The sequence below is a fragment of the Phocoena phocoena genome, chromosome 5, assembly GCF_963924675.1.
Source record: "Phocoena phocoena chromosome 5, mPhoPho1.1, whole genome shotgun sequence".
Taxonomy (NCBI): Eukaryota; Metazoa; Chordata; class Mammalia; order Artiodactyla; family Phocoenidae; genus Phocoena; species Phocoena phocoena.
Genome location: NC_089223.1, coordinates 14,015,102 through 14,042,538, shown reverse-complemented (window position 1 = coordinate 14,042,538; position 27,437 = coordinate 14,015,102). Strand labels below are relative to the sequence as shown.

Genomic DNA, 27,437 nt, shown 5'->3' with positions numbered 1-27,437 from the left:
GCAAAACCCGTTTACCAAATAAGGTAACATTCACCTGTTCTGGGGATTCATATGTGAACATAATCTTGTTAGGGGCCACCATTTAGCCCACTATAGTCACCAAACATCTGTCAAGAAGAAGTCACTTAATATGACAGTTGAAAAGGGCAACAAACCTTAACAGACACCACACCAGGAGGACAAATAGGTGGCAAGTAAACAAATGAAAAGATACTCCACATCCTATATCAGGAAAATGCAAATTGAAACAATGAAATACCACTACAAATCTATTCAAATGGCCCAAATTCAGAACACTGACAACACCAGTGCTGGCAAGAATGTGGAACAACGTGAACTCTCATTTATTTCCGGTTGGAAAGCAAAATGGTACAGCCACTTGGAAGGCAGTTTAGCGGTTTTTTACAAAACAAAACATACTCTTACCATATGACACAGCCATTGCACTCCTTGGTATTTACCCAAAGGAACTGAAAACTTATGTTCACACAAAATCATGGATGTTTATAGCAACTTTATTCATAATTGCCAAGACTTGGAAGCAACCAAGATGTCCTTCAGTAGGTGAATGGATAAATAAGCTTTAGTCCATCCAGACAAGGGAATATTATTCAGTGCTAAAAAAATAAAAAAAGTTGTCATGTCATGGAAGGATAGAGAGGAATCTTAAATGCATATTACTAAGTGAAAGAAATCAATCTGAAAAGGCTACATACTGTATGATTTCAACTATTTGACATTTGGGTAAAGGGAAAACTATGGAGACAGTAAAAAAAATCAGCGGTTGCCAGGGACGGGAAGGACGAATAGGTGGAGCACAAGAGGATTTTTAGGGCAGTGAAACTACTCTGTATCATACTTTAATGGTGGATACGTGTCATTACATATGTCCAAATCCATAGAACGTACAATACCCAGAGTGAACCTTAATGTGAACTATGGACTTTGGGTGATGATGTGTCAATGTAGGCCCATCAATTGTAAAAAAAAATGTACCACTCTGGTGGGAGATGTTGACAATAGGGGAGGCTATGCATGTGTGGGAGCAGTAGGTATATGGGAAATTTCTGTACCTGTCTCTCAATTTTGCTGGGAACCTAAAACTGCTCTAAAAAATAGTAGTAGTCTCTTAAATACCAGGACCAGAAAAGGCCATGATAGTGGAGGCATGAGTAGGGCTGCTGGGGGCTGAAAGAGAAGGCACTTACCTGGCTATTTCCCCTCGTTTAGTCAGTATTTCTAAGTTAACTATACATGTAGCAGGCAACGAAAGCATTTCCTCGTGTTCTTTACCAGCTTTCTAAAGCCTCTCCCGATCTGTTGCCTTGTCCTGTGGGCCAGATGCAGGGAAAGAGCTGCACAGCCAGGCTCTTGTATCGCTCACTTTTCTCATGCCACGGCATCCTTGCCAGCCTCTGTGCTCTAACAGTTGTCCTGTCTCATGGAAACCTAAAAATTCTCACAACTACGTTTCTCATGAAAATTTTTGCCCCACAGAGTTGCCAAAACCAAATCGAAATAGCCAATACAACCTAAAGAGTTGCACTTGATAATTTCTTCTACACACACACACACACACACACACACACACTTTCGCTTGACCTAGCAACACAATAGGAATGTAAACACATTGTTAATGCAGTCGCTCTCAGTGGGCTTCCCAGATGGCTTAAGTTCAATAGATTTTTCCCCCTGATTTCCTCAGCTTCTCCTAGTAAGTGCTAAACAACCATTATGCCTTTTCCTGCACATTGAGATTCATCGGCAGCTACTAAACTGCCTCCAAAGTGCTTCAATTTTGCATGAGTCCTAAGCTGAGGACTGGGAGACATTACCCAGTGCTGAAGGCCCAGATCATTAGAAAGAGCATGTAAATCCTCTGAACCAGAAATAAAAAGTGCGGAGATTTCCTTTGTGAAGTCCCAACTGCAGCTTTACGTAAAACATGAACCTTTGGCAAGAGTTGAGGTGTTTCTTTTTACCTTCTCAACTGTAATTTTGCCTGACTTTGGCTTATGTGTTCTCATTTTTTTAAACATTTATTTCACAGTCAGAAGCGTATGAAATAACAGCCATGCGCTGTCATTATTTCTCTTCTTAGGACACCGGAGCCCTCTTCACTTTTAACGGGGATGGAACTTCAAAGGATTGCTAAGGGATCACCCACATGATATGTTTTTAAAACAAACCTGAGACCAGCTTGGGGGGATGGGTGGAGATATATGAGATATGTGCAGGGGACATAAATCTGTATTATTTAAGTATAGACGTAGGAAGTGTACCGATACTGGGTTATGGAGAGAGGTTGGGGTAGAATCAGAAGAGGATAGGGAAAATTATTAATGAGAAAGAGGTGGTTGTGTTCTCATTTCTCAATAGATACATCCCTGTACATTAGTGCCTAAAAGTCTTATTTGTGTTTTTCAAGGTGAACATCATTTTATCTGTACTTGACCTGTGTTTCCATCTCTGCTATCCTCCCAGCCTGCTTGTCAGACTACCTCGCTGCAAATTAGAAGTGAGCGTGTGGTCAGCTAGAGCAGTACCTGTGGGAGAGCGGGTCCAGGAGGGCTGGAATTCTGAGTGTCCTGCAGCTCTGCCTGCTGTGGGGCTGGGCTGGGGCCCTAAGCCCGTGGAGTCGTGACAAAAGCTCTATGATGGGAAGGTTGGCTCTCCATCCTCATTCAGTGTTTCCTTTGCAGCAAAATTTTGTGAACAGTTATGAGAACAGTTTACGTTTTTGTCTATAGTATATCCATTCAAGAGTAATAAACCAGGCTCCTTTTACATGATTGGTCTGTAATTACTTCTCTTTTTCCATATATGTATGTGCTAACTCAGGCTATCTTTCTTTTAAGATTCTGAGAGTAAAAATATACATTTAAGATGAGATACAGCAGTTCACTATTTATCTCTAAACGTATTTCCAAGGACATTTATTTATTTATTTTAATTAATTAATTAATTATATTTCTGGCTGCGTTGGGTCTTCGTTGCGGTGCGTGGGCTTCTCATTGCGGTGGCTTCTCTTGTTGCGGAGCACGGGCTCTAGGCCTGCGGGCTTCCGTAGTTGTGGCTCACAGGCTCTAGAGCGCAGGCTCAGTAGTTGTGGCACACGGGCTTAGTTGCTCCCCAGCATGTGAGATCTTCCTGGACCAGGGCGCGAACTCGTGTCCCCTGCAGTGTCCACTGCCCCACCAGGGGAGTCCTCCAAGGACATTTATTAACCACTGATTTATTCAACACCGCATATGCAAGTGGGATCTGACAGAAATGTGACTAAATGGGCTTGTAGGGTAAGAAATAAATGCATTCCAACTTGGAAGTGAAAAGAAAATACTAGATGAATGATATGCATGTAAATACACATAGTATTATTTGGTGCATATGTATACTGCCTATATAACATACCCACTTTATGCTGAAACCCAGTTTTGTTTGTCAGCGTGTTGTATCTATCCTTCAGACTGAACAGTCCTATCCATTAATTTCATTTTACTAACTTTTCTGAAAACCCAGCTAATCACGCAAATGTCATCTCTATTAGTGTATCATCACAAAATATTAATTATTGTGGTTCCACACCTTATGACACCGAACTGCATGTATTAAATAGCTAGCTTTCCCGTTCTCCCGTAGAGATTGTCTATCCGCTAGGGTGTGTATCCTTTGAAGGGAATACATTTATAAAAGAAAGGAAAAGAACAAAACTTTACCTGGAGATATGAACAGACACATGATTGAAGCTGTTTGTTCAGTTGGCAGTATTATACAGTTACATAAATATCTCAGGAAATCGGAGCTCGTGGTGGGAAACAATCATTTTTCCTTCTTAATTTTTCTTTGTGGTGCTGGTGCAGAATGGACGTGAAGACATTACAAGTTACACACGACATTCAGAATCAGGCATCACTCGTACATTATTTCAAGTTTTAGTTTTCCTATCTCTTGTGAAAACATCAAAATAAGATGTTGGACTGTAAAGAAAATTATAATAGTAACTAAACATCATAACCTAGATTTTCACATCAATTTCTTCAACATTTATTTTAGAAATAGTATTTTGAAAAACTGCAAGTACACTATTTGAAAATTTTTTCTTACATAATAAGCCAATTATACTGTTTTATAGCATTTGGGGCATAATATTAAAATCACACATTCAGATATTTGAAAACTTTATTATATTGTAGAAGGCCATCTAATATTTATGTCGTATTCTCTCCTTCCTGGGCACACAGGAATATTACAAGTCCCACTTCCTTGCTGTGCAGCTTGGCCAAGTGATTACTTCTAGCCCATGGGCTATGAGTGAGCTATGTTGAACTTCAGAGCCAACCAAGCCTTTTAAGAGCAGGTGTGAGCTCTCTGTGCTCTCTTCTCCTTGCTTCGAGACCCTGGTAGCCATGGTTGAGAAGATGTAGGTTGAAGAAGGATGTAGCCTGAATTACTAAGAAAGCTCATACAAAATAGCTGCCCTGAAGACTTCTGTGATGGAAACATAGACTTTAATTTTGTAAAGCTCTGAAATGAAGGGCATTGTGTAGTACACAGCATGGCATAAACTATTTTAGCTTCTGAAATCACATTGGTTAGGCTAGTTAGTATCGTATTAAGGGCTTACTCTGCTAAGAGTTTTACATGTATCACCTCATTTAATCCTTAAAATAACCCATTGAGTTAGGAATTTTAATTCCTATTTTCTTGTTGAGGAAAGTGCTATTTAGTGAGGTAGAGGAATTTTCCCAAGGTCATACATCTAGTCATTTGAGGAACTGGAATTTGAACCAAGTCCTTCTCCAAAGATCATACTCTCAATTAAGTTAATTGCCAAGGATGAATTAAATATAAGGTTTTACTGGCAAATAATGTAGCAGTATTGTCTTCTGGAATTCTACCTAAAGCCTTATGTTTATCAAAAACTAAGTACATGTAACTTAGAATCAGTAGAAGGTCAAAGAGACATTCTCTGCATTTTAAAAAAAAGGAAAAAAGGGGCTTCCCTGGTGGCGCAGTAGTTGAGAGTCCACCTGCGGATGCAGGGGACATGGGTTGGAGCCCCGGTCCAGGAAGATCCCACATGGCACGGAGTGGCTGGGCCCGTGAGCCATGGCCACTGAGCCTGCGCGTCCGGAGCCTGTGCTCCGCAATGGGAGAGGCCACAACAGTGAGAGGCCCGCGTACCGAAAAAAAAAAAAAAAAAAAAAGGTAAAAAGTTTAAGTGCATTATACTCATTTGCATTATTTTATTAAATCATCTTTCCCTTTGGAATAATAAAAAAAAAATTTGAGGCAGGGATCTCAGAATATATAAAAATATTTTGGAAATATCAGAACAAATAGTTATTCCTCAGTCTCTATAAAGTTCAAATTGAAAATTGTTTCAGCAGGAGTTCAGTACATACTCCTGGCTTGAAAATATGAACTGCTAATATTTTTCATCTCTACTTAGAATTTCATAAGTTAAATTTTTTCCTTCTTGTAAATTGAGTCATTCTCGCATACTAGAATTCTTTTTTAAACGGATAAGAAAAAAGGATCTTCTCACTGATACTTGATCTGTTTTCACTCAGCTATTACTGGAGGCCCAACAATTTTGGAGGCTCTAAAAAGCATTACAATAACTCCACTTTTTGTTCCCTGTTCTTAGTGCAAATAGCAAACATGTTCAAAATTTAAATAAGAGCTGTGTTTGATTATGTCTTTCTGGCTAGGATAGGAGGTACAACTGCCATCATGACTGAAAGTTCCTTTCCTCTAAAGTCTAAGGGAACACAATCCCATATCTTTTAAATAAGTATATCATAGTGTCCTGGGGGAAATATTCTTTCATTAATTCAACAAATATTTATTGTATGCCTACAGTATGTACCAGGTATTATTCTAGGCCACAGCAACATCAGGTAGCACACAAAAATTTCTACCCTGATGGAGCTCACATCCTAGTTGGAAAGTGAAGAAAGACTCTAGAAAACGTGATTGTGTTTATCAATTTTAAATCTTCTCTAAACGATGGAAGTTTGCTTATTCTGCCCCAAATTAGTCAGAACTACCCTAGTTAGTTATTTCTATTCAGTTGCTTTGTGTCCCTGCCTCACCTGGGAACTGGGATAGGGATGTAAGAAACTCCTAATGGGTGAGCTGGGCAAGCTTCTTCATTACAGAAATCAGTAGACTCTTCACTCATCCCATCAGGGTAGCTTTACTCTATCTGTGCTTTAATATAGTAGGGACCTAGGGGGTGAGGAAAGTCCTGGGTGATTTGGCTGAAGGACAGGAAACTTAAAGGCAAATCACTAGAACTTACGCCTGCTGTTCAGATTTCATTTCTAAATATCGTAGCCACATCTGCATTGCCCTGGACAGTTCACATCCCCACCCAGACTGAACTCTCCCAACTCTATTGAAAATTTCCCAAACCAGCCACGTCTTTCTCATCTGGGTACGTGACTAATACAATTTCCAGTCAGGGTGTTCTTCCCCCCTCTTCCCCTCCCTTAAAACTATGTTAGTACCTCCAATGGTAATTTTGTTACCAGAATATAGTTTTATTCTCAATTACTATTTTATAGGATATTTAAAAGGAATTTTATAGATTTCAAGATCTTTTGTAGGTGTTATTCCATTTCTTTCCTCACAAACCAATGGAACGAACAAATTCTTAACTTTATTTTACAAGTTGGGAAACCAGGGCTTGATGGATTTAAGACTTTCCAGAAGTCAGATAGTATATACAAAGCAAGAATTTATTCTCTTATCTAAATAAATCACTGGGTTGCTATGTATTAGACAAGTATTTGTCTGGTCCCTCAGTTGTCATAATAATTGTCTGGATGATTTGAAGTTTTGTTTTAAATGAGCATTTATAGTTTGACTTAAAAATTTTTTTAAACAATATGAACTGTATTGCTTTTAAGATAAACCAGTAGCTGTCCCCAATATCCTACATATGAACTGTTGTAAGTGGCAGTCACTCCAGAGGTGATGGCTCTTAATGCTTGTTTCTAAATCATTTGGGATAAGAAAAAACTAAAAGCCTGACAGTATGAGTAATTAGTATTCTGAATATATGTACCTGATTTTTATCATCAGACTCTTTTCAGAGGGTCACCAAGAATATTGCTCTTAACACTTATGATTAATGACTTGTTGTAAGATCATTGATCTGAAAAGAAATGTATAATGATAATTAAAATTAAAATTAGTAAAATTCAATTTAAGTAAATCAGATTAGTTTTGCTTACTAGTAAAGTCATATTAATCTTCCTAAAGAATATGTCATTTTTAAAAATGTCATTTCACCACTGTACAATTTTCACAGGCTCCCTTCTCCACAATACAGTCTTCTGTAACTTGCATACAAGGCTCTCCAGGAACCTCTCTTCTAATTCCATGGTCTTATTTCTTTACTTAATTCATGTAAACTACTCTGCACGGTGGTCACCATGCTTTTTCATCTCTGCCCTTTGGCTTCCTGCTGTTCTCTTCTCCTCAAGTGTCTTTGATTCCTCTTTAAATTTTTAAACCCAAACCATGCTTCAGCTTAAAACTCAAATATTCCATTCCCCAGGTTTCCCGTTGATCTCTCCTTCTAAAGCAATTTCACTATAGCTTTCTTTATGGGGTTTTCAGAATTTTCCAAACAATGGATTACTTTTATTCAATAGATCAACATCTGGTGAATGCTAAACAAAACCTCATTGAAAGCCATGATGAAATGGGTTCTGTGTTTATGTTGACTGTAGGGTTCTATGGTTTAATAAATTTGGGGGGAATGGTGGCAGTCCAAATTAAACCTACTTCTTTATGTCAGAACTTCTGACCAATATCTTCAGTATACTAATGGGCACTCTGAGTTTCTAAGAGAAAGTTGTATTAAGCAGAAATCCCCAAACTTATTTGAGCAAAACCCACTTTTTTAAGACACAGTTTAAGGAATATTGGTGTAGTGAAAGGAATGGGAACACTGGATTCAGGCAAATATGGATCTAAATCCTGATTTCAGTAGTTATTAGCTGTGTGAACAATTGTTTAAATTCTGACCTCCACGCCTTACCTGTATTAGAGGTGTAACAATATTAATCCCAAGGATTATTATGCAGATTAACTGAGACCCATGGTAGATGTTCAGTAAATACTGGTTACCTTTACTGTTCTGAGTTACAATTAAATTTACCTGTAGCTTGGATTTAACACTACTTTGTATTATAGCTATAACAAGCAAATCATTCATTCATTTAACTTACATCAACTAGACAAATATTTGTGCCAATTACTGTACTGATGGATATACAATGCATATGACAGAGCCCCTTTACTCAGTAAGCTACTATTTTTATCTGTAGTATCAGAGAGTAAACTTCTGAAAAGGGGACCCATAAGCATTTCATCTCTATGCCCACCTTGGAAACTACTATGCCTGAAACAGTTGCTCAAGAGCAAGCTCCACAATAGAATGTAACCCATAGGAGGATAGAATCCTTATCTATCTTCTTTACCACTGTGTCCTCAGCACATAGAAGAGTGCGTGGCACATAGTAGAGTCTCAACAAATACCTATTGAATGAATGACTGGACAAAAGTAATAATAAGGTCTATAATTCGTAAGTCCACAGTTCACTAATCTACAATAACGTGTTATTATTCCCCACCCTTATTGAAAGGAATCTTTTTTTAAAATTTTGTTAAAATTATTTCTATTGAAATTACTGACAAATTACATGAAATAGGGACAGAAAGGAATGCATGTAGTTAGATTTAAATAATGATTAAGAATTATACTTTTAAAGAAAAATGTTGGAATATACATTCAAATATATATAATGTTTGATGTTTTAGGAAAACTATTTAGATGAGTAATATGTTTGCTTTCTCAGTGGAATGTGCTTTGTGTCTTTCCAAACTGAACACATTACCATCATCATATTTTCACAGAATAGCTTCTTTATATTCTAAAGAACATTGACATATGAGAAGAGATTAATTACAGAAAGCATTTTAGTTCCCATTTTGGTCTCAGAAAGGCTTCTTGGAACAGAGATTCAATAGGTTTTTCATCACCAAAGTCAAGAATTGGAATTACATGATGGGCCAAAGCTGGTAAGATTAATTTCTGTCAACTCATTCATACAACTCTATAAGTAAGAGAAAATACTTCGTATACCCACCACTCCAATTATCCTTCATACTTACAACCTTAGGTTTGATGGGGTTAGAAAGTCAAATCAGAAGTAGGGGGCTTCCCTGATGGCACAGTGGTTGAGAGTCCGCCTGCCGATGCAGGGGACACAGGTTCGTGCCCCGGTCTGGGAAGATCCCACATGCCGTGGAGCGGCTGGGCCCGTGAGCCATGGCCGCTGAGCCTGCGCGTCCGGAGCCTGTGCTCCGCAACGGGAGAGGCCACAGCAGTGAGAGGCCCGTGTACCACAAAAGGAAAAAAAAAAATAAATAAAAAGTAGGAGCACTGATTCTCCTGTAACATCTAAAACCTGACACTCCTAAAAAGAAAAGGGAAAAACAGTGTTAGCATTGTCAGGGTAAGTATCATTTGTCATTCTATTTTAATATAATCTTGCAATTAAATTTTCAAGTTTCAGGGGGGAAGACTGCATTTATCTGTGGTTGTCATATAGCTTTCTAGAAGCACTAGATGTCTTCCCACTCCAGATACATAATCCAATGAATAATTTTTTTCTCAGCTCTAGACAAAACAAAAATAAAACAAAACACAGATCCCCATTGGACACAGAATGCCAAACCAGAACCAAGAGACTAGAAACTATCACATAAAAGGTAATCAAGTCAATGGCCTAGGTATGAAATGCTTCCAAGCAAATCTCTTGAACCACTCAGTCCCAGCCATGTTATTCCTTGACTTTTAGGTAAATTCATCTTGATCACAAAGATAGTAAACGTAACTTTAACAGAATTATACTCATAATAAATCAAATACACTGGTAAGTTGCAATTCCCAATTACACAAAATAATTTTAGTTAATTAGATGGACTGTTTACATATTAAATATTATATTAAAAATTCAAGGAAAACATTTCAGAGAGAAGTTCGTAAATTATGTGTTTACAGTGTCTTCTTTTCCTGATGTACTTTAAAGATTGTCAAATGACTTCATGTGGCATAAAACAATGTCTTAATTATAAAGTTCTACCTTTTGAGTTTTCATATTTTGATTATCTTAGTAAGAGTTATAAGTTGCTAAAATAACAATCAGTTTTTTAATGGTATGACATCCTTTTAAACAGTGATAGCATTTTGTGTGGTTAGATTTGTATTAAGACACCTTGAGCTGATATGTTTCATATTTTAGATATTAGTGAAAACTAATAAGGTTAAGCTCTGGAAAAAAGCATGAAAAAGAGACCACACTAATTCAATAAAATGTAATATATTCCAGAACATCCTTCCCTGCAGCTTTGTGCATTTCCCACCAATCTGTGTACTAACTTTGAATATACTGTAATGAGATTTGGTAGAGTCACCTCTGCAGCTCTTCTCCCAATAGGGTGAGTGCTGGAAGAAATAGAATTGCCAGGTCTGCACAACATGGTGTCTCAAAACTTCCCTTTGCGTATGAAAGATAAAGTCATTGGGAGGAATGAGAAATGCAACTCAGGTGCACATAATACTTAAGTCTAACATGAGGTGAGGATGCTTTTTAGTGAAACATACATGGGGTATTAGAAGATGCAGATTTGATGAGCATATTTAAAAAATATTTAAGATAATGCATGATTTTTGAGTATCACCTAATAAACGTGATAAATGAATAGCACAAGGCTGGATGTGATATTTTATACATCTTTACATTTCTGGAACAACATAATTTTTGACATTCGTGGACTTTTAATATTTGTTGACAGCACTGCAGATTACCTTTCTGGGGGAATTTGGATATTGTTTTAAATAATTAGGCAACAAGATTAATCATGGATTTTTGATCACATTATAAGAATCTCTAGAAAAACATTTGTGGTGCTTGACTATTATGAAGTTAAATTTATGCTAAAGATAAGGAATAAATGCCAATTACCAGATTTTATTGCTAAATTCTTGTATAGCCTCACAAAGATCCAATCAGAAGGTGGCATTTGCATCTGAATTTCTAAAATCATGTGAAACTCCCTATTAACAAGTACATGTTCATGTTTATTATGAAACTTCTTGGTAAAGTATGCTAATTACCTTGCTGCACTCTGTCTCCCAAACCACAACGATTCCTATTATAAAAGCAAATCACTGCAAACTTCAAACAGCATGCATCCTTGAGATGCCGCTATTAAAGGAAGAACAGTGATGGGAAATCTTTGACGTTGTCAGACAGGATGGAAAATACGCATTTGTATTTGAGTAAATCCTGTAGACCGAAGCATTTCCCCCCACCCTTAAATAACCTGAAACCAATTTCAAGTTCCCAAATGCTCTTCAAAGCAACCTGCTTGGAAGTAATGCTGATGGCATTTCAAATTTCAAGGCAGGTTGCTTTTTCCATCTCAAGACTTCAAGCAGATTGGAAATTGCACTTTCAAAGAAAAAGGACATTACCTACTTTTAGCCAAACCACTAGCCTCTGGTTTGATGAACAAAATGTCATAGGTAACGAACTTACCTATGGTAATGAAAAGATGATATATAACCGAGTAACTCAGAGTCTGAATAATGAAGCTAAGTCTAGAGAATTCTAAAATGTAAGTGTTTCGATAACTTCATGCTCCAGTTTTTTCTTGTTCTGGTGTTGTTGACCACACGTTGGAGTTTAAACTTTGGGCATGTGGCAGGTCCAGTGTACAGAGCTGTAATTAATCCATCTCCTCCTGGATGGGGCATCTGTGAAGCTGAAGACAAAAATCGGTGTGTGTGCTTGACTCTTGTGCCCATGGGGAGCCTGGGCCACACAATTCAGGACATTCATACGATGAATAATCCCTGTAGCAGGCGGGTCTGTGACTTCCTAAAAGGATTTAGATTTGTGCTCAGTAGAAACATCCATGAGCCTCTTAGGGCAAAAGGATACAGTGGCCCTCATGAAGTTCTCCTAGCATTTAATTAGGTTTCCTGTAATTGCTTTAAGTGAAAGGTGGCGGGGGTTGGGGTGGGGAATGAAACCTGAAGTTATCATCTTGGGACACAAAATATTTGTATGCGGTTTTACTATCCTGAGCCCGTTTGTTGCTGCTCTACATTTTGGAAAGAACCATTATAGTTCTAAGGAAATACTGCAGGTTTATCCGCCCTTTGGTGACTGCAGCAACCTTTAGAGGAAGAGTTTCGTTTCCAGTAACTGACTTTCTGCATGAACAGAGAAGGTATAAACAATTAAAACAGACAAAAGTATTAAACACCAGAGAGTGGAGTAAAAAGAAAGGAGGCAGGAGAGGAGGGAAGGCTCTGCCCCATCTTTGCACAGATTTCTAGATATCAGAAAAAATGAGACAGGAAAATGAAAGGCCCAAGCAAAGACCAGGAGAAAGGAAGGAAATTAGTGTTATTTGTTAATAAGTTGGCTTTTTACTGTGGAGACTTGCTTTATTGGTTGGACGTTGGCTAAAATAATATAGTAATCTTTTCATAGAAGGGTGAGGGATTGGGATATGCCAGTTACTTGAAAATTCTTTTTAAACTGATCACTCTATAAACATAAAAACGTTACTAATTTCCAAAATGTTAAAATAATACTTAATAAACTTTTGTAAATAGAGTCGCCCCATCAGGATCTTGCCGTGCCTTGGGTTTATCAAACCCACTTTCCTGGGCTTCATTCCAGTTCAGTGGACCTAAGGACTTAGTTGTTTCTGTGACTCAACTCCCATCAGCTTGTGATAGGAAGAATTGTTTATCCCCCGATGGGTCAGCACCTACTATTGTTGGGTGGTTGTTAATTTCCCTGAGTGCTTTTACCCGTATGAACATGTCCTAGATTTTAGGGTAAGTACTGGAATACCCCTTTTTAGGCTCTCCAGATGACACCTCTTTCATGTTACTTATACCAAGAAGTCATGATCAAACATTTTAAAATATCATAACTTTTAGGAACTAGTTAAACTTTATATCTTGTACATATCATTATACCATATATATCGTATATATATTTATATATGTATATTTTTAAATTCTCATCTGATGATGTCATCTTCTTGCTTAAAACACTTGGTTCTCGGAAAGAAATCCCAGATCCTAAACGTGGTGTACAACAGTGGTTCTCAAACTGTAGCATGCATCAGAAATTTTGGAGGGCTTGTTAAAATATTGCTGGGCCGAACTCTCAATTTTTCTTGTTCACTGAGTCTGGAGTGGGGCCCAGGAATTTGCATGTTCAACAAGTTCCTAAGTGATGTTGATAAAGCTGTTTTGTGGGCCATACTTTGAGAACTGCGGGTTTACAAGAATGTATATAAAGTGGTCCCTTTCTTGTCTCTAGTTTCATCTCATGCTAGTACACTCTGTGTCCAGTGCTCAGTTGTCTTCTCCTGGGTTCTCAGTCTCCTCCTTCCCTTTCCTACTTCTTCCCATGTGCCCTGTCCCTCTCCCCATAGGATTTAATCAACCTAACCCATGTTGGAGCCTTTTATGTATCCTCCTCCCAAAAATAAAAGTTCATTGAGGGCAATGACTATTTTACTCATCAGAGTGTCACAAGTACCTACATAATTGATACTCAGTAGATATTTGGTGAATGAATGAATGAATAAACAGTACAGAGTCATACATTTAACTTTCCTTACTGTGCTCATACTTGACCCAGAGCAAATTCTCCTACTCCCTAAATGGTGCCCCTGCCAGTTCTCTCAGTAGACACTCCATGCTGGGAGTATGTGCAAGAGAACTGGCAGTTGCCCACATATATTGTTCAGATAATCCTTCTTGCTCGTGCAAAGAGGCATACTGCAGGATGAATACCCCTAAAATGATAACCCCAGATTCTTAGTTCAATTTTTGTTATTTTAGGATTACATAATACTGTGAAATAAATTCCAATTATTTGAGCATTTTAACTAGAAGCCACTTTATTTTTAACAGGATTTTGGTTACATTGTTATTATAGAGAAACACTTGGGCTTTCAAAATATTACTCATGAAAACCTTAAAGTCATACATTCTTTGGATAGAACAGCAGAGGTTTGTTAACTAAGGCTAGTATTTCTTTTAAGAAAAACAATGTGCCTTAATAATAAACAAAACTGGGCTTCCCTGGTGGCTCAGTGGTTGAGAGTCCGCCTGCCGATGCAGGGGACACGGGTTCGTGCCCCGGTCCGGGAAGATCCCACATGCCGTGGAGCGGCTGGGCCCGTGAGCCATGGCCGCTGAGCCTGCGCGTCCGGAGCCTGTGCTCCGCAGCGGGAGAGGCCACAACAGTGAGAGGCCCACGTACCACGTACCGCAAAAAAAAAAAATAAAATAAAATAAAATAAACAAAGCTGTTTAAAATGACTTAGTTTTAAAAAATCACCACATATTTATAAAGGACTAGGTCATGTAATAAAAACTGATACACATATTTGTTCATATAAATATATATATTGATGATTTATATACTTATTATTATAGTTTTTTGGTCATTCTCATTTCATGTAAAGAATTAGGTAGGGCTTCCCTGGTGGCGCAGTGGTTGGGAGTCCGCCTGCCGATGCAGGGGACACGGGTTCGTATCCCGATCCGGGAAGATCCCACATGCCGCGGAGCGGCTGGGCCCGTGAGCCATGGCCACTGAGCCTGTGCGTCCGGAGCCTGTGCTCCGCAACGGGAGAGGCCACAACAGTGAGAGGCCCATATACCGCAAAAAAAAAAAAAAAAAAAAAAAAAAAAAAAAGAATTAGGTAGACTTAGTTATTGTAAAGCTATGTACAGTATATGGGTATCTTACCCACAACCTGTATAATTAAGATAGAATCCTTAGAAGATGTTAAATTCAAGTTACTGTTTCAATACACAGAGGAAGATACCTTGGTGGAGGGTGAATGTTATGCTATAACGGGAAAGGTGTAATTCTGTGGAGTGATAGACCAAGTCCACTTTCATTATCTGGTGAATCCAGAGATTTGAAATAGCAAATAAGAGAATGAAAAAGGTGTGGACAAGTAACTGGATCCAGAGGAAAATCAGAGGAGATAAGAGGCAATATCTAGGACCTTGGTCTATGGCATCAAGAAGGATCACTGGAGGAAAAATATGTGTATGGTGTTTTGTTAATACAAGTCTTCTCCTGACTTAAATCTTCCTTTGCCTTGGCAGGTCTCATTGTCCGGGAAGTAAGCATTGAGATTTCACGCCAGCAAGTGGAAGAACTCTTTGGGCCTGAAGATTACTGGTGCCAGTGTGTAGCCTGGAGCTCGGCGGGTACCACCAAGAGCCGGAAGGCCTACGTGCGCATTGCATGTGAGTCACAGTGCAGGGGCACCGTGGATTCCAGAAACTGATGGAAAATGGGAAAATTCAGACCATAAGTGCTCTAGTGTCAAAGAACCCGGGTTAAAAATTGCTCCCAGATTTCTGAATTTGAGCTACACTTTCCCTTTAAATCACCAGAATATCATTTTATTTTGTTTCAGGCACTGAGTAATTTTCCTTTATGGGTGTGAAAGAATTCGTGCTACTTTCAAAAGATTGAATTTTCTTTTTTAATCTGGTAGTAATTAGGCTATGGGAAAACCAACTGTATTCCTTTAATGAGTTTATTCTGCCAATCTGTTAGGACAGTGTGGACTAGTTTTGCTCTTAGAAATAGGAATTACCCAGACAGCTTCTCTGTTTATTTTAGAACTGTTCTGGCACATCAGAATACACCACTGTTTTCCAAACTGTGCTAATTTCTAGAGTATTTGTGTGGAAGGAGAGGTTAAAAGGTGCCTCACACACAAAAAGAGTGTTCCATAATCAATAAACGTGGGGAATACCTTTTTTTTGGACAAAGTTAAAGAGGTTTCTTCATTGAAAAACCTTCCAGATTCCTTAATATGCTAATGTGCATATTATCCCCAAGGAGGAGATGTAGTCTGCAGCTCTTTCTGCAGACCCTTTTCTCAACAAGTACTGTTCACACCTTGAGCGGCATGAATGCTGCTTTAATCTGTCTTTAGGTTCCATACTGAGAAATCTTCTCAACTATGAGACCACTGAAACCCATGTACATTTTATCATCTGAATTCCTTTGCATGTCTGTATTTTACTAAATTTCAATTTGCATTGATGTCAATGTCACTTACCTGTAATATGTCACTAAGTCCCAACAGTTTTGGCTCTGATGCTTCCCCCAATTCTGTTCTCGCCTCTTCCTTCCCTTCTGCTTGATCTAGATCCCAACCGTTGCAAACACTTCCCGGTTAGTCTCCATGACTCGAGTCTTTTCCCTTTTCTAATCCTTCCTCCATATTACCACAAATGCAAGATTTCAGAAGATTCCTAAAACTCAGGTCTCATCTCAGCTCGCCTCCATCTCTGCTAAATTTTTATAGTGGCTCATGAGATAAAGTCAAAATTTCTAACAATGGTATATATCACTGTATTAGTTTGCTAGGGCTGCCATAACAAAATTCCACCGACTGGTGGCTTAAACAACAGAAATTTATTTTCTCACAGTTCTGGAAGCTAGAAGTCCAAGATCAAGGTGCTGGAAGTATTGGCTTCTTCTGAGGCCTCTCTCCTTGGCTTGTACATGGTCATCTTCTCCATGTCTTCATACTGTCTTCCTTCTGTAACTGTCCACATCCAAATCTCTCTTCTCATAAGGATGCCAGTCATATTGTTTAAGGCTACCAGTATGGCCTTAATGGCCTCATTTTAACTTAATCACCTCTTTAAAGGCCATATCTCCAAATAAAGTCACATTCTGAGGTACTCAGGGCTAGGATTTCAACATGTGAATTTTGGCGGGGGGTACACATTTCAGCCCATAACAGCCATGTTTCATTGTTTACATAAGGTAACCTAAATTTCCAGCTCTGACCACAAAGAATGTCTCCAATCGAGTCACACTAGATTAGAAATACTTCCATTTCTATACTTTCCAGCTATTGTTCATACTGAAAGGTTTCGCCTTTCTCTTACTTCCTTTCATTATTTGTAAAAACTTATTTATTCAGTGAATATTTAGTAAGCATTTACTCTGTTCTTGGGACAATTGTAGGTATTGGGTATGGAGCCAGAATCAAAACATATAATGATCCCTGCCCTCAGGAGGTTTATGTCTGGTGAGCAAGGGCACACTGTATATGAAATAAATAATCAGAGACAGAGCAGATGTTAAGTGCTATGAAGAAAGATAAGTGGGAAAAGGGGGTATGTTGTGCTGGGGAGGGTGGTCAGGGAAGGCCTCCAGAAGAAGTTGACAGTTGAAGAAACCTGAAAGAAGGGAGAGAAGAAGTCAGGCAGAGGGGACAGCAAGTGGCATAAGTACAGATGGCCTGAGGCAGGAATGTGCTGGCGGGTACCAAGAAGATCGAATTAGCCGGAGTGGCCGGAAGAGAGTGAGCAAAAGTAGACCCCTGGGTGAGCTGAGAAAGGTATGGACAGGAGGGCAGTGTGGAGATGGCCTAGGCCCTGTGGGTGTAACGTCTGTGGTCCACAGTATGAAATGAGAACTTCGGAATGTTTTCAGCAGAGGAGTTCATGACACGACTTCCATTTTAGCAGAACACCTGACTGCTGTGTTGAGAATAGACCGTGAGAAGCAAGAGTAGAAGCAGGGAGACCACTTACGAGGCTGTGGATGTGGGAGATGTTAGGATACGTAGATTAGAAGCTGTGGAGCAGTGAGACCTGGATTCTAGATATATTTAAAGGCAGAGGTAGTAGCTTTCTTTTGAGAGGCTAGATGTGGGATGTGAGAGAAAGAAAGGAGAGAATGATTCGAAAGGCCTGAGCTTGTTGAAGGATTTCTTTCAGTTGTCCTTAGTGAAGTCATTCCTGCCTCACCAGTCTCCAGAATGATAGGTGTTCCTTTCTCAAACCTTTCAGAGCAGTTCGTCCATCCTCTTAATACAGTCTTGTCTCCTTTGAATTAGATTCACTTGTCGTGAATATAAATATGTTCACTTAGTGGGTGCTGCAGCTTTCCACTGCAGGGAGAGGAGTTCCTTCTGAGGGGACTCAAGTGGACACTCTAATGACTGTCCAAAGTAGAACCCTTATGGTGACGCAGCCTCCAGTTTCATTGGGTTGTTTCTTCCAATGTCCCTCGTGATAGGCCAATGGGAGAATTCTGAGTGTTAAGGTAGGAAAACGTAATTCAGGCAAAATGTCAGCAAACACTGTCCTTCTTCAGGAAATGTCTTGGCTGCTGTTTCTGCTGTTGGTTGTGATTGTTGCTGATGTAGTTCACGGTTGCTTGTGTCAGGGGATGGTGGCTATAATGTGGAAAGAGTAGCAGAGTGGGGTAGTTAGAGCACACATTTGGGGCCAGGTTGACTTATGTATTCACACCCTGGTTCCGTCACTTACTAGTGTGACCTTCATCAAGAGACTTAACCCCTCTGACACTTAGTTCCGTCAACCATGAAATGAAAATGATAGGGTTATTTTAAGATTAAACTAGAATAAACTTGTAAAGCCTATGGCATAGTGCCACACACAAAGCAAGTGCTCAGTGTATGATAATAACGTTCGTACCACAGAGGTAATGAGTCATACAACTTTATCTGTGCATTTTGAAACTTATCAATATTAAGTTAACTTTAAAAACTAAAACGTTTTTCCTTCTTTCACCACTTCCTGTACCAGGCCTGGGCTGTCAGTCCTAGAGGTTGAGGTTCTCTGCCGATTCAAGTATAATTAGACTGTAATTTTGTCCCTAAGCCTGAGGCCAGAGGAGCCCTGTATACGGTCACCCTTCTCCTCAATTCAGTAGTTACAATGGATTTATGTGCACGGACAATCCATCTTCCTGGGAATGTCAGGATAGTTCCTGAGGAGTTTCTCGTTCTTAAGTGTGCAAAGGCCACTGACTACAGATTGGAATAGGATGGTTTCTGGGAGGAATTAAGGAGGATCAGAGTGACCCTCTCTGCCCTCCTCTCATAGCTCACTCATCCTTTTCCCTGAGATCGGAACCACCTTGTGAGCCACGTGTAGGTTTGGGCCAAGCCATGTTTACATCTTTGAGTCTGTAGTGTCTAGCATGCTGTCCGGAATAACAGTGTACGAGGAAATACAATGCCAGCCACACGTTATTTCAACTTTTCTGGTAGCCACTCTTCAAAAAGTAAAAAGAGGGCTTCCCTGGTGGCACAGTGGTTGAGAGTCTGCCTGCCAATGCGGGGGGCACGGGTTCGTGCCCTGGTCCGGGAAGATCCCACATGCCGCGGAGCAGCTGGGCCCGTGAGCCGTGGCCGCTGAGCCTGCGCGTCCGGAGCCTGTGCTCCGCAATGGGAGAGGCCACAACGGTGAGAGGCCCGCCTACTGCAAAAAAAAAAAAAAAAAAAAAAAAAGTAAAAACAAGCAGAATTAAACTATCACGTCAATAAAATAACCAATGTAACATTCTTTTTTCATATTAATCTTTGAGATCTGGTGTGTTTACACTACAGTACTTCTCGGTTGAGACTAGCCACATGTCAACTGCTCCATAGCCACGTGTGGCTCGTATTGGACAGATGGGCTATAGAATAATAATAATAGATACACTGTTTCAGTCACTTTTTCACCTCACATAGTTACCGTGTGTGTGTGTGTGTGGTGAAAACACTTAGGCTCTACTCTCTTAGCAAATTTTAACTGTGCACAAATATCCCCAGAACTTATTCATCTTGTACCTGAAAGTTGGTACCCTTTGACCAACACTTACATGAATTAGCTCATTCAGTACTTGCAACAATTCTGTGTGACAGGTGTCATTATCCTCATTTTACAAATGAGGAAATGTAGGACAAAGGGAGATTAAAAAGCTGCCTGAGGTCAAAGCGCATATATGGAGAAGTAGGTCAGACCAGCAAAGGAGTCCATGCTTTTAACCAACACACTGGATACAAATAAGAGAGGAGGTGACCATGATTTTGTGTCTGGTGGCAGTTCACAAAAATATCTTATTTTCCACATGCGTAATGATATAGGCTCACTATTATTTACAATGCAGAAGTGAAAGAAGGACTTGGGTTCCTGCCTCTCTCCTGTTGCTTGGTCTGCTCCAGCTATACCAGTTTGTTTTTAGAACGTTTAATACACTCATTCCAGATACAGGCTATCTGCAATAACTCTTCCCTCCCACCTGGAACATTCTTCCCCAACTCTACCAGTGGCTCACCTCCTTCTTTCATTCAGATTTCTGCTGAGATGTCAGCCCTTCAGAGGGATTAACCCTGACCAATTTACCTAACACCCACTATCGCCAACTCTGTCACTCTTCTAACCCCAAGCCTGCTTTATTTTTCTTGAGAGCATTTCTCTTCATCATTATTCATGATCTTTTAGGCTGACTGGCTCCACCACTAGCTTCACTAGAGTAGACACTTTATTTTCTTCATCATTATATCCCCAGTGCCTAAAAACAGTGCCTTGGATGTGGCTGGTGCTAAGTAAATGAAGACGTAAGTCAATGGAATGAAACTGAATTAAACTGTAAGCATATGATAAGGCAAAGTGACGCTGCTATTTCATGCCAATGATTTGTTGTTTCAGTAAAAATGTTTTATCACCCAAGGAATTTGAGGACATCAGATAGACTGAACTGATTGCCCCTGTGCGCCCCCCACTTCAAATTCCCATGACACTTTTGTCTTATTTATTTTCTCCATAGCACTTATCAACTTCGAACCTACTATATACTTATTTATTATGTTCATGACTAGTGTTCTATTTCCGCCAGCCCCTTAGGAAGTAAGATCCACATGGGCAAAAATTTTTGTTTGGTTTGTTCACTCATGAATTCAGAATGCCTACAGTGATGCCTGACACCGTGTAGGAACTCAATAAATATCTTAAAGGAATGGATGAACTAATATTTCTATAGTAGGGGTAGTAGTATCTCCAGTTAAATATATACGTGATCTTGTCGATTATTGTGTTAGTTTATATGTACAGAGGTCATTATTTGTGGCCTCGTATGTTACTTTTCCATTTCCTACCTGCCTACTCTACTTGACATAATCAAAATTAAAAGTACAGTTTAACCAAATAATGCAGGTGTTCTGCGTTAACCAGGTGTTCTGCAAGACTTAGGTTATACCATGAGAGGATCTGGCAGCCTAACACCAATGTCTTGGTAGAGCTCAGCAAGCTTGCCACCACACCAGAATAAATGGCCCATTTACTAAGGTGCACTTCTGAGCTGTGGTTTGATCCCCTGTATGACCATTTAAGTCCCCAGTAAATCCACTGTAAGTTACAGGGGCCAGTTTTTGAATTAGATGAGATTAATTACACAATTTAGACATTTTTAGATAATGAGACAAAATTTTTAACAATAAATGTCTCCTTGTTTCATATAAATCTCAACCGTTATGTTAATTAATCCATCATGTGGTTCCTATTTCAAAATTAAAAACCATAGCACATACCTGATTGCATCAGTCTGTATTTTTCCAAACTTATTTGCTTTTGTGTTTAGACAGAAGTTCTCAAGATTCATGGAGGCTCCACAAATCCATAGGCATTTATAGCTCATATTCGTTCTGAGAGGTAGACATCTAATTGATAAAATACTGTCTCATAAGTTATAGTTTGGGAAAAGTCATCCATCTATGTGCTATATGAAGGGCTGGTAACCCACTGGACTAAAATATGTCATTAAAGTAATGTTTTATGCTGTATGAAATGGGAAGTTTATGGCTAAACTGCTTTTTTGCAAAAAAGCTTGTCTGCAATCGTGTTCTTTTTTTGTACTCTGAGAAAAGAGCCTTAACTTTTTGATATATCGGGTTCCTCATCCATAAAGTTGGCATGTTTCTTATTATTTACCCCTAAGACATACCTTAAAAAATATTGTGATGACATATAATCATTTTCTTCTGAAAATAAAGATGCAGTGTGAATAGAAGGGTAGCTTATATGGGTTTTTTTTTTTCCTTACTCTTCTCTGTAATGGATGTCTTTGGAGTTCTAGCTGTAAAATATTTATTTTTTAAAAAACCCTTTAGCAAAATTATCTGAATACAATATATTTGTCCTATAAATGCCCCAAAGCCAAGAAATAAAGAAGAATGGCTGAAATTGTACTTCCCTTTGCAGGGACTTTGCTTACTCAGGATTTCTGTTTAAATGACCCGGTGCAGTAAGGGGATAGCCCATGCCTTGGCAAAACTAAAGACATTGCCAGATAATCTTTCTGCTGATTTGCTCAAATTATTCTAACCTCTGTCCCTGCCCATAACTATGATATTATGAAAGTGTTTGTGATAAATTCATAAGATTGGTCAAAAACATTAGTTTTTTAAAACGTAAAAAGAGGTTGCAAAACAATAATAGGAACAAAATAAAAATCTTTCATCTTCGTTCTTGTGTCTTTAAAAAACCCTGTGTCCTAGTAACCAACATTTATGGCATGATTACTGTGTGCCTAATTCTGTAAGCCCCTGTGCATGTTAACTTTTGTGATGCCTCCAACAATCCTTTGGCTAGGATCTGTTATTATCCTTATTTTGCAAATAATGAAACAGAAGCATGGAAACGAAATATTAGATAACTTACCCTAGTCACTCGTTTAGGAAATGGTAAATCTGAGTTTTAAACTGTTCTTTTTACAGTCCAATTCATTGTACAGGTTTGCAGAAATGTGATAGTTCACTTTGCGATCTAACCATAGAGGAAACTTCATGTTTTTGTTGGTTGGTTCGTGGGTTTTTGTTTTGTTTTGTTTTATCTTTTACAATATTTGAGAAGAAAAAGCAAGTTAAAAAGAAAACTCCTTCCAACATTTTTTATATACTGTGTCCCTTCCTTTTAAAAACCACATTAGGAGTTGCTGAATATAACAATTTTTTCATGATTTTTTTTTTTAATTCCAGCAAAGATACTCTATTCCTGGAAAAGAAAATCATGGCAAACTTTTTAGAGTTCTATAGCATTGTCAGGACTTTCACTTTTAATAAATGCTCAAAGCTCAGAAGTCTAATCTAGTTTTCCCAAAGTATGCTATACTGGTTGGTTCATGCCAGTTATTTCCTGTTAACAGCCAGATTTGGTGATTTAAGCATAAGTTATGCTCTACTGTGACAACATAATTATCCCCTTTTATCATTATTGGAAGAAAGGCACATTTTTCCCCTCTAAGAACACAAGTATTGTTACTATATGTGACCATAGAATTATTTTATTTGCTAGAGGAACACTTTGAAAGTACAGTAAAACAGAATTTTAAAAACTAAAAAATGTTTTTACTACCTCTGTTTATCGAGCATGAAAAGAGTTGATTACTGGTTTCTGTCACATATGGGGTCTGTGGCCACCAAACCTGAATTCCTATATGGCAGCATAGAGATGAGTAGCAAGTAAAAAGTTAAGTGAATTGGTTTTGTACCCATGTCTCTATTAAAATTTGGAAAACCTAAGACAGCCCAGGTTGGTGCTATGTTTTAAGAAAAAAATAATTCTTGTGCCTAACTTTCTTTCATTTAAGTTACCTGCCTGTCCCCTAGACACATATGAAATTTCAGTGTCTGTGTTAGACAATGTCAGCCGCCAACCTGCACAAAAGTAAGTACTGACACTGGGGAAACACCAACAGGGACTCACTGTCTTAAGAGCCACAGTGTAGAAGCAGGTCTTCTTGGTTCTCACGGCCTCCCAGGCCTCTCTGTCCCTCTGCCTACAGAGTCTAGCACAGTGCCACGCATATCATGGGTGTTCGGTAAATAATCCATCAATCAATCGGTAGTTCTCAGATTTTAGTGCTGTGTGTAAAACACACTTGGGGGCCAATAAAAACTGTGGATTCCTGGAGCCAAGTCTTATTATGAAATCTGCATTTTTTCAAGCACAGCATGGTAATCCCTAAGTTTTTCTTTGTGACACATCACTTTCAATCATTAGTCTCCCACGCTTGTAATTAATTTGTCTCACTTGTTTATGATTATTTTGACTAACAATGATAATGCCTAATGTTTGTATAGCATACTAAAATTCACTAATACTGGGGGGGAAATGGTGTGGGGATTACTATCTTTTGAGTACATATTATATTTAAGGCATAATGCTAGAGTATTATAGGTGCCTCTTCCTATAAAACCCTGTAAAATAGTTACTATTATCATACCCATTTCCTAGCTGAAGGAACTAAAGTAAGAAGAGGTTAAGCAGTGCTCAAGGTCACACAGCTAGTCAAGGGGTAAAGTCAGAACCGGAACCCAAGTTTGTCCATGCTGAAGATCTTGCTCTTGGCTGCAATGTTATCTTGCTTTACAGGAGCTTTCAGACCTCTTCCACAGTGACCTATAATAAAAAATATATTTATATCATGATCCACTAAATAAACGTATACCCATCTCTTCATACATACAAATACACAGAGGTGTGTGTGTGTATGTACATATAAACATACATAATACTACTATGTATGATCACTTGACATTTTCTATTTATTCCATTTCCTATTTTTAATGCTGGTTTTTAATCCCCTAAATTGAATACATAATCCTCTAAGGGGTCATGACACACAGTTTGAAAAACTCAACAATAAACCCTAAATTCCATAAGAATAGTAAGGAATATTAGATCCTATAGTTTATAGACCAAATGGCCCAAGTGTGTAAGAGAATGACATGTTGAAATTTACTCAGATGAGTAATCATCTTTCATGCCAGAACTCTCTAATAGTAATAGAAACAGTCGTAATGATTTATTACATGTGTTTTGTGCTTCATAATCTTCCAAAACCTTTTCAGGTTCAATAACTCTTTTAATATTCACAAAACTCTATGAGATCTAATATTCACAAAACCCGATCAGATCTAAAACAAAAAGCACCCAACCTTAATAAGGTAATACTATGTCATTTATATCTTATTACTCAATGGAATTTAAGGACTTTAATTTCCATTAGAATAATCTATTGAAGTATACCCATCAGTGAACCCTTAACTTCATAATGTCAGTTTATCACATTGTCAAGATTTTGTCTTTCAAAAAATATTTTATTCTAACAAATCTTTCTGCATAATGAAGTAGCATTGCTAAGGGAATAAACATTTTTAACAAATGTAAGTTATTTTTCTTTTGAACTTGGAGTGAGAACCTGTTTATTTTCTTTTTCAAGGACAATAGTATCAGCAGCCTGCCTGCTTAGACACCACAGGGAGATCTTTTGCTGGTAGTTTCTCCTGATTTCCTTCCCGAATCAGGAGGGCTCACAGGAGCTTGGTAGTATGACCTGTTACAGTCAAAGCTCCCACCTGTCCAGCCTCGACTGTCCCATTGTAGGCCACTTTCACCCTTTTCAGATGGTGTCAGGCAAAGATGCTCGAGGGAGGTCACTGTGGAGGAGACTTGATTTTGGGCCCCTTTCGTAGATATGCCCTTTGGTGTGACAGGCTTTCTTGCGTGCTATTTTGGGTAGGCATTTCCTTCCCATCTCTCCATGGAGAGAGAAAATTAGTTTTGTCAAAGTAATTCTCAATGCATTCATAATCATCAAAGCTTTAATATTCATCTGCTTTTGTGATGTGTATTATATTGCTCCCTTGGATTTGTACAAAGAATTTTCTGATATTTTTAATATGGAATCTTCTGGAACCCATCCATCATCCCATTTTTCTGACTCTTACCCATACCTGTATATTGAAGTGTACGAAATTTGCATGAAGATTGTCATAAGAGGAAAATATATAAGCTGTTCTTTTCAAAGATGCATCATCTCCTAGATTATTGAAAAATAATTTCTTCTATTATTTCTCTTTGATAATTGGTATAAATCCTTAAAGATCTTATCTTATTTCACAAAGGATAGGCTGTTTTCCCCTAAAATGCATATTTAAAATGTTAGTCTACTCAGGCATAGGCCCTTATGACAAAAGAGACCTTCAAAAGCATCCCATCATTTACTTTCATTTTACAAATGAGGAAGGTGAGGCCACAGAGTCTTCAAACTCCCAGGTAGCCTCCTTTTCAGCCTACCACGTTGTCAAAAAGCAGAGTCCATGTTTGTAGAATGCCATGAAATTCGTGGGTTTCACATCATAAATAATTTGTAACCACAGTATTATTATTGTGTAAAAAAATTCATTGACAGCATCAGAATTCTACCATAAAAAATGAAATGCCGGGCTTCCCTGGTGGCGCAGTGGTTGAGAGTCCGCCCGCCTGCCGGTGCAGGGGACGCGGGTTCATGCCCCGGTCCGGGAGGATCCCACGTGCCGCGGAGCGGCTGGGCCCGTGGGCCATGGTTGCTGAGCCTGCGCGTCCAGGGCCTGTGCTCCGCGGTGGGAGAAGCCACAACAGCGAGAGGCCCGCGTACTGCCAAAAAAAAAAAAAAAAAAAGAAATGAGATGCCGTGTACACCGACACATGTGTGTGTTCTAAAAGGCTTTCTTTGATTACTGTGTAAATGGTAAATAGAAGTCCATATAGTTTCAGGTCTGATTCTACATCTGCTAATTGGATTTCTCTGTATGGATTTAGTAAGCCAATATTCATGTTCTTAAGTAAACATGTCTCTGAATGCATGCATATGACAAAGCTGATTTTTCTTTTAATTGATGGAGTCAATGACTAAATCAGAGGTAAGCCAAGTTCACTTTGCAAAAGTAATCTAGGTTATAATGAAAGGACTTTATACTTATTTTAGTAGCAGCCTGAGAACTAATGGAAAGAAAACAGAAATGTAGAATCCTAAAGGTCTTCCAAGGGCAAAAAATTCATCTTTTTCCTGATAGGAATGCCCACATTATTCTAAAACATTCTGTTTTACATCTAATTCCTAGCTGACAAGTGTCCATTTTTCATGCTTATCCATTCGTCACCCTCGTGTTCTCTCTTCCTGCAAGTCATCCAGCCTGCCTTCTATCACATCTCTCCAAATGATAAAGGATATGCTTAAAATGCTACTCACCCCCTTACATAGTACCGTGGAGGCATATGAAAGGAGCAGCTGCCATGCTGGACAGCGCAATATATTCTGTGCTCTTTACACAACCTGAAAGCTAGAGAAGAGGTTTTGGGCAGGAATTAAAAGGATTTTTCAGGAAGAAGTACTACTTTGTTGAGGGTTAAATGTGAATCATTTTAGAAATTAGATAAAATTTACATAGAGTTTAAAATTAAATAACATCAAAACAACAGAATTATATGGTATTCAGTGATAGTTCAGTTAAAACCTGTCTTTTGAAGTACATGACTCCGATGTGTGGTCACCATTCTCAATTAGGAAATGAGGATTCTCAAAAGGTGTGCCTTCATGTGGCAGGAATTTGAAAACTGTGCCCCAAACTATACCATATCCTAAGAAGAATTATAGCCTGCTCCATTCGAACCCATCAACCCTTAATGCTGACTTCCATCACCATAA

The 27,437-nt window shown here is 38.7% G+C and overlaps 1 protein-coding gene across 1 annotated transcript in view; it reads left to right on the top strand.

Annotated features, from left to right (window-relative positions):
- The window catches only part of UNC5C (unc-5 netrin receptor C), a 394,162-nt gene that overhangs the window by 249,401 nt on the left and 117,324 nt on the right, over positions 1–27,437 (top strand). The window contains exon 3 of the mRNA XM_065877433.1: positions 15,245–15,388. Within this exon, the coding sequence (XP_065733505.1) occupies positions 15,245–15,388 (144 nt within the window). The remainder of the gene's footprint in view (positions 1–15,244; positions 15,389–27,437) is intronic.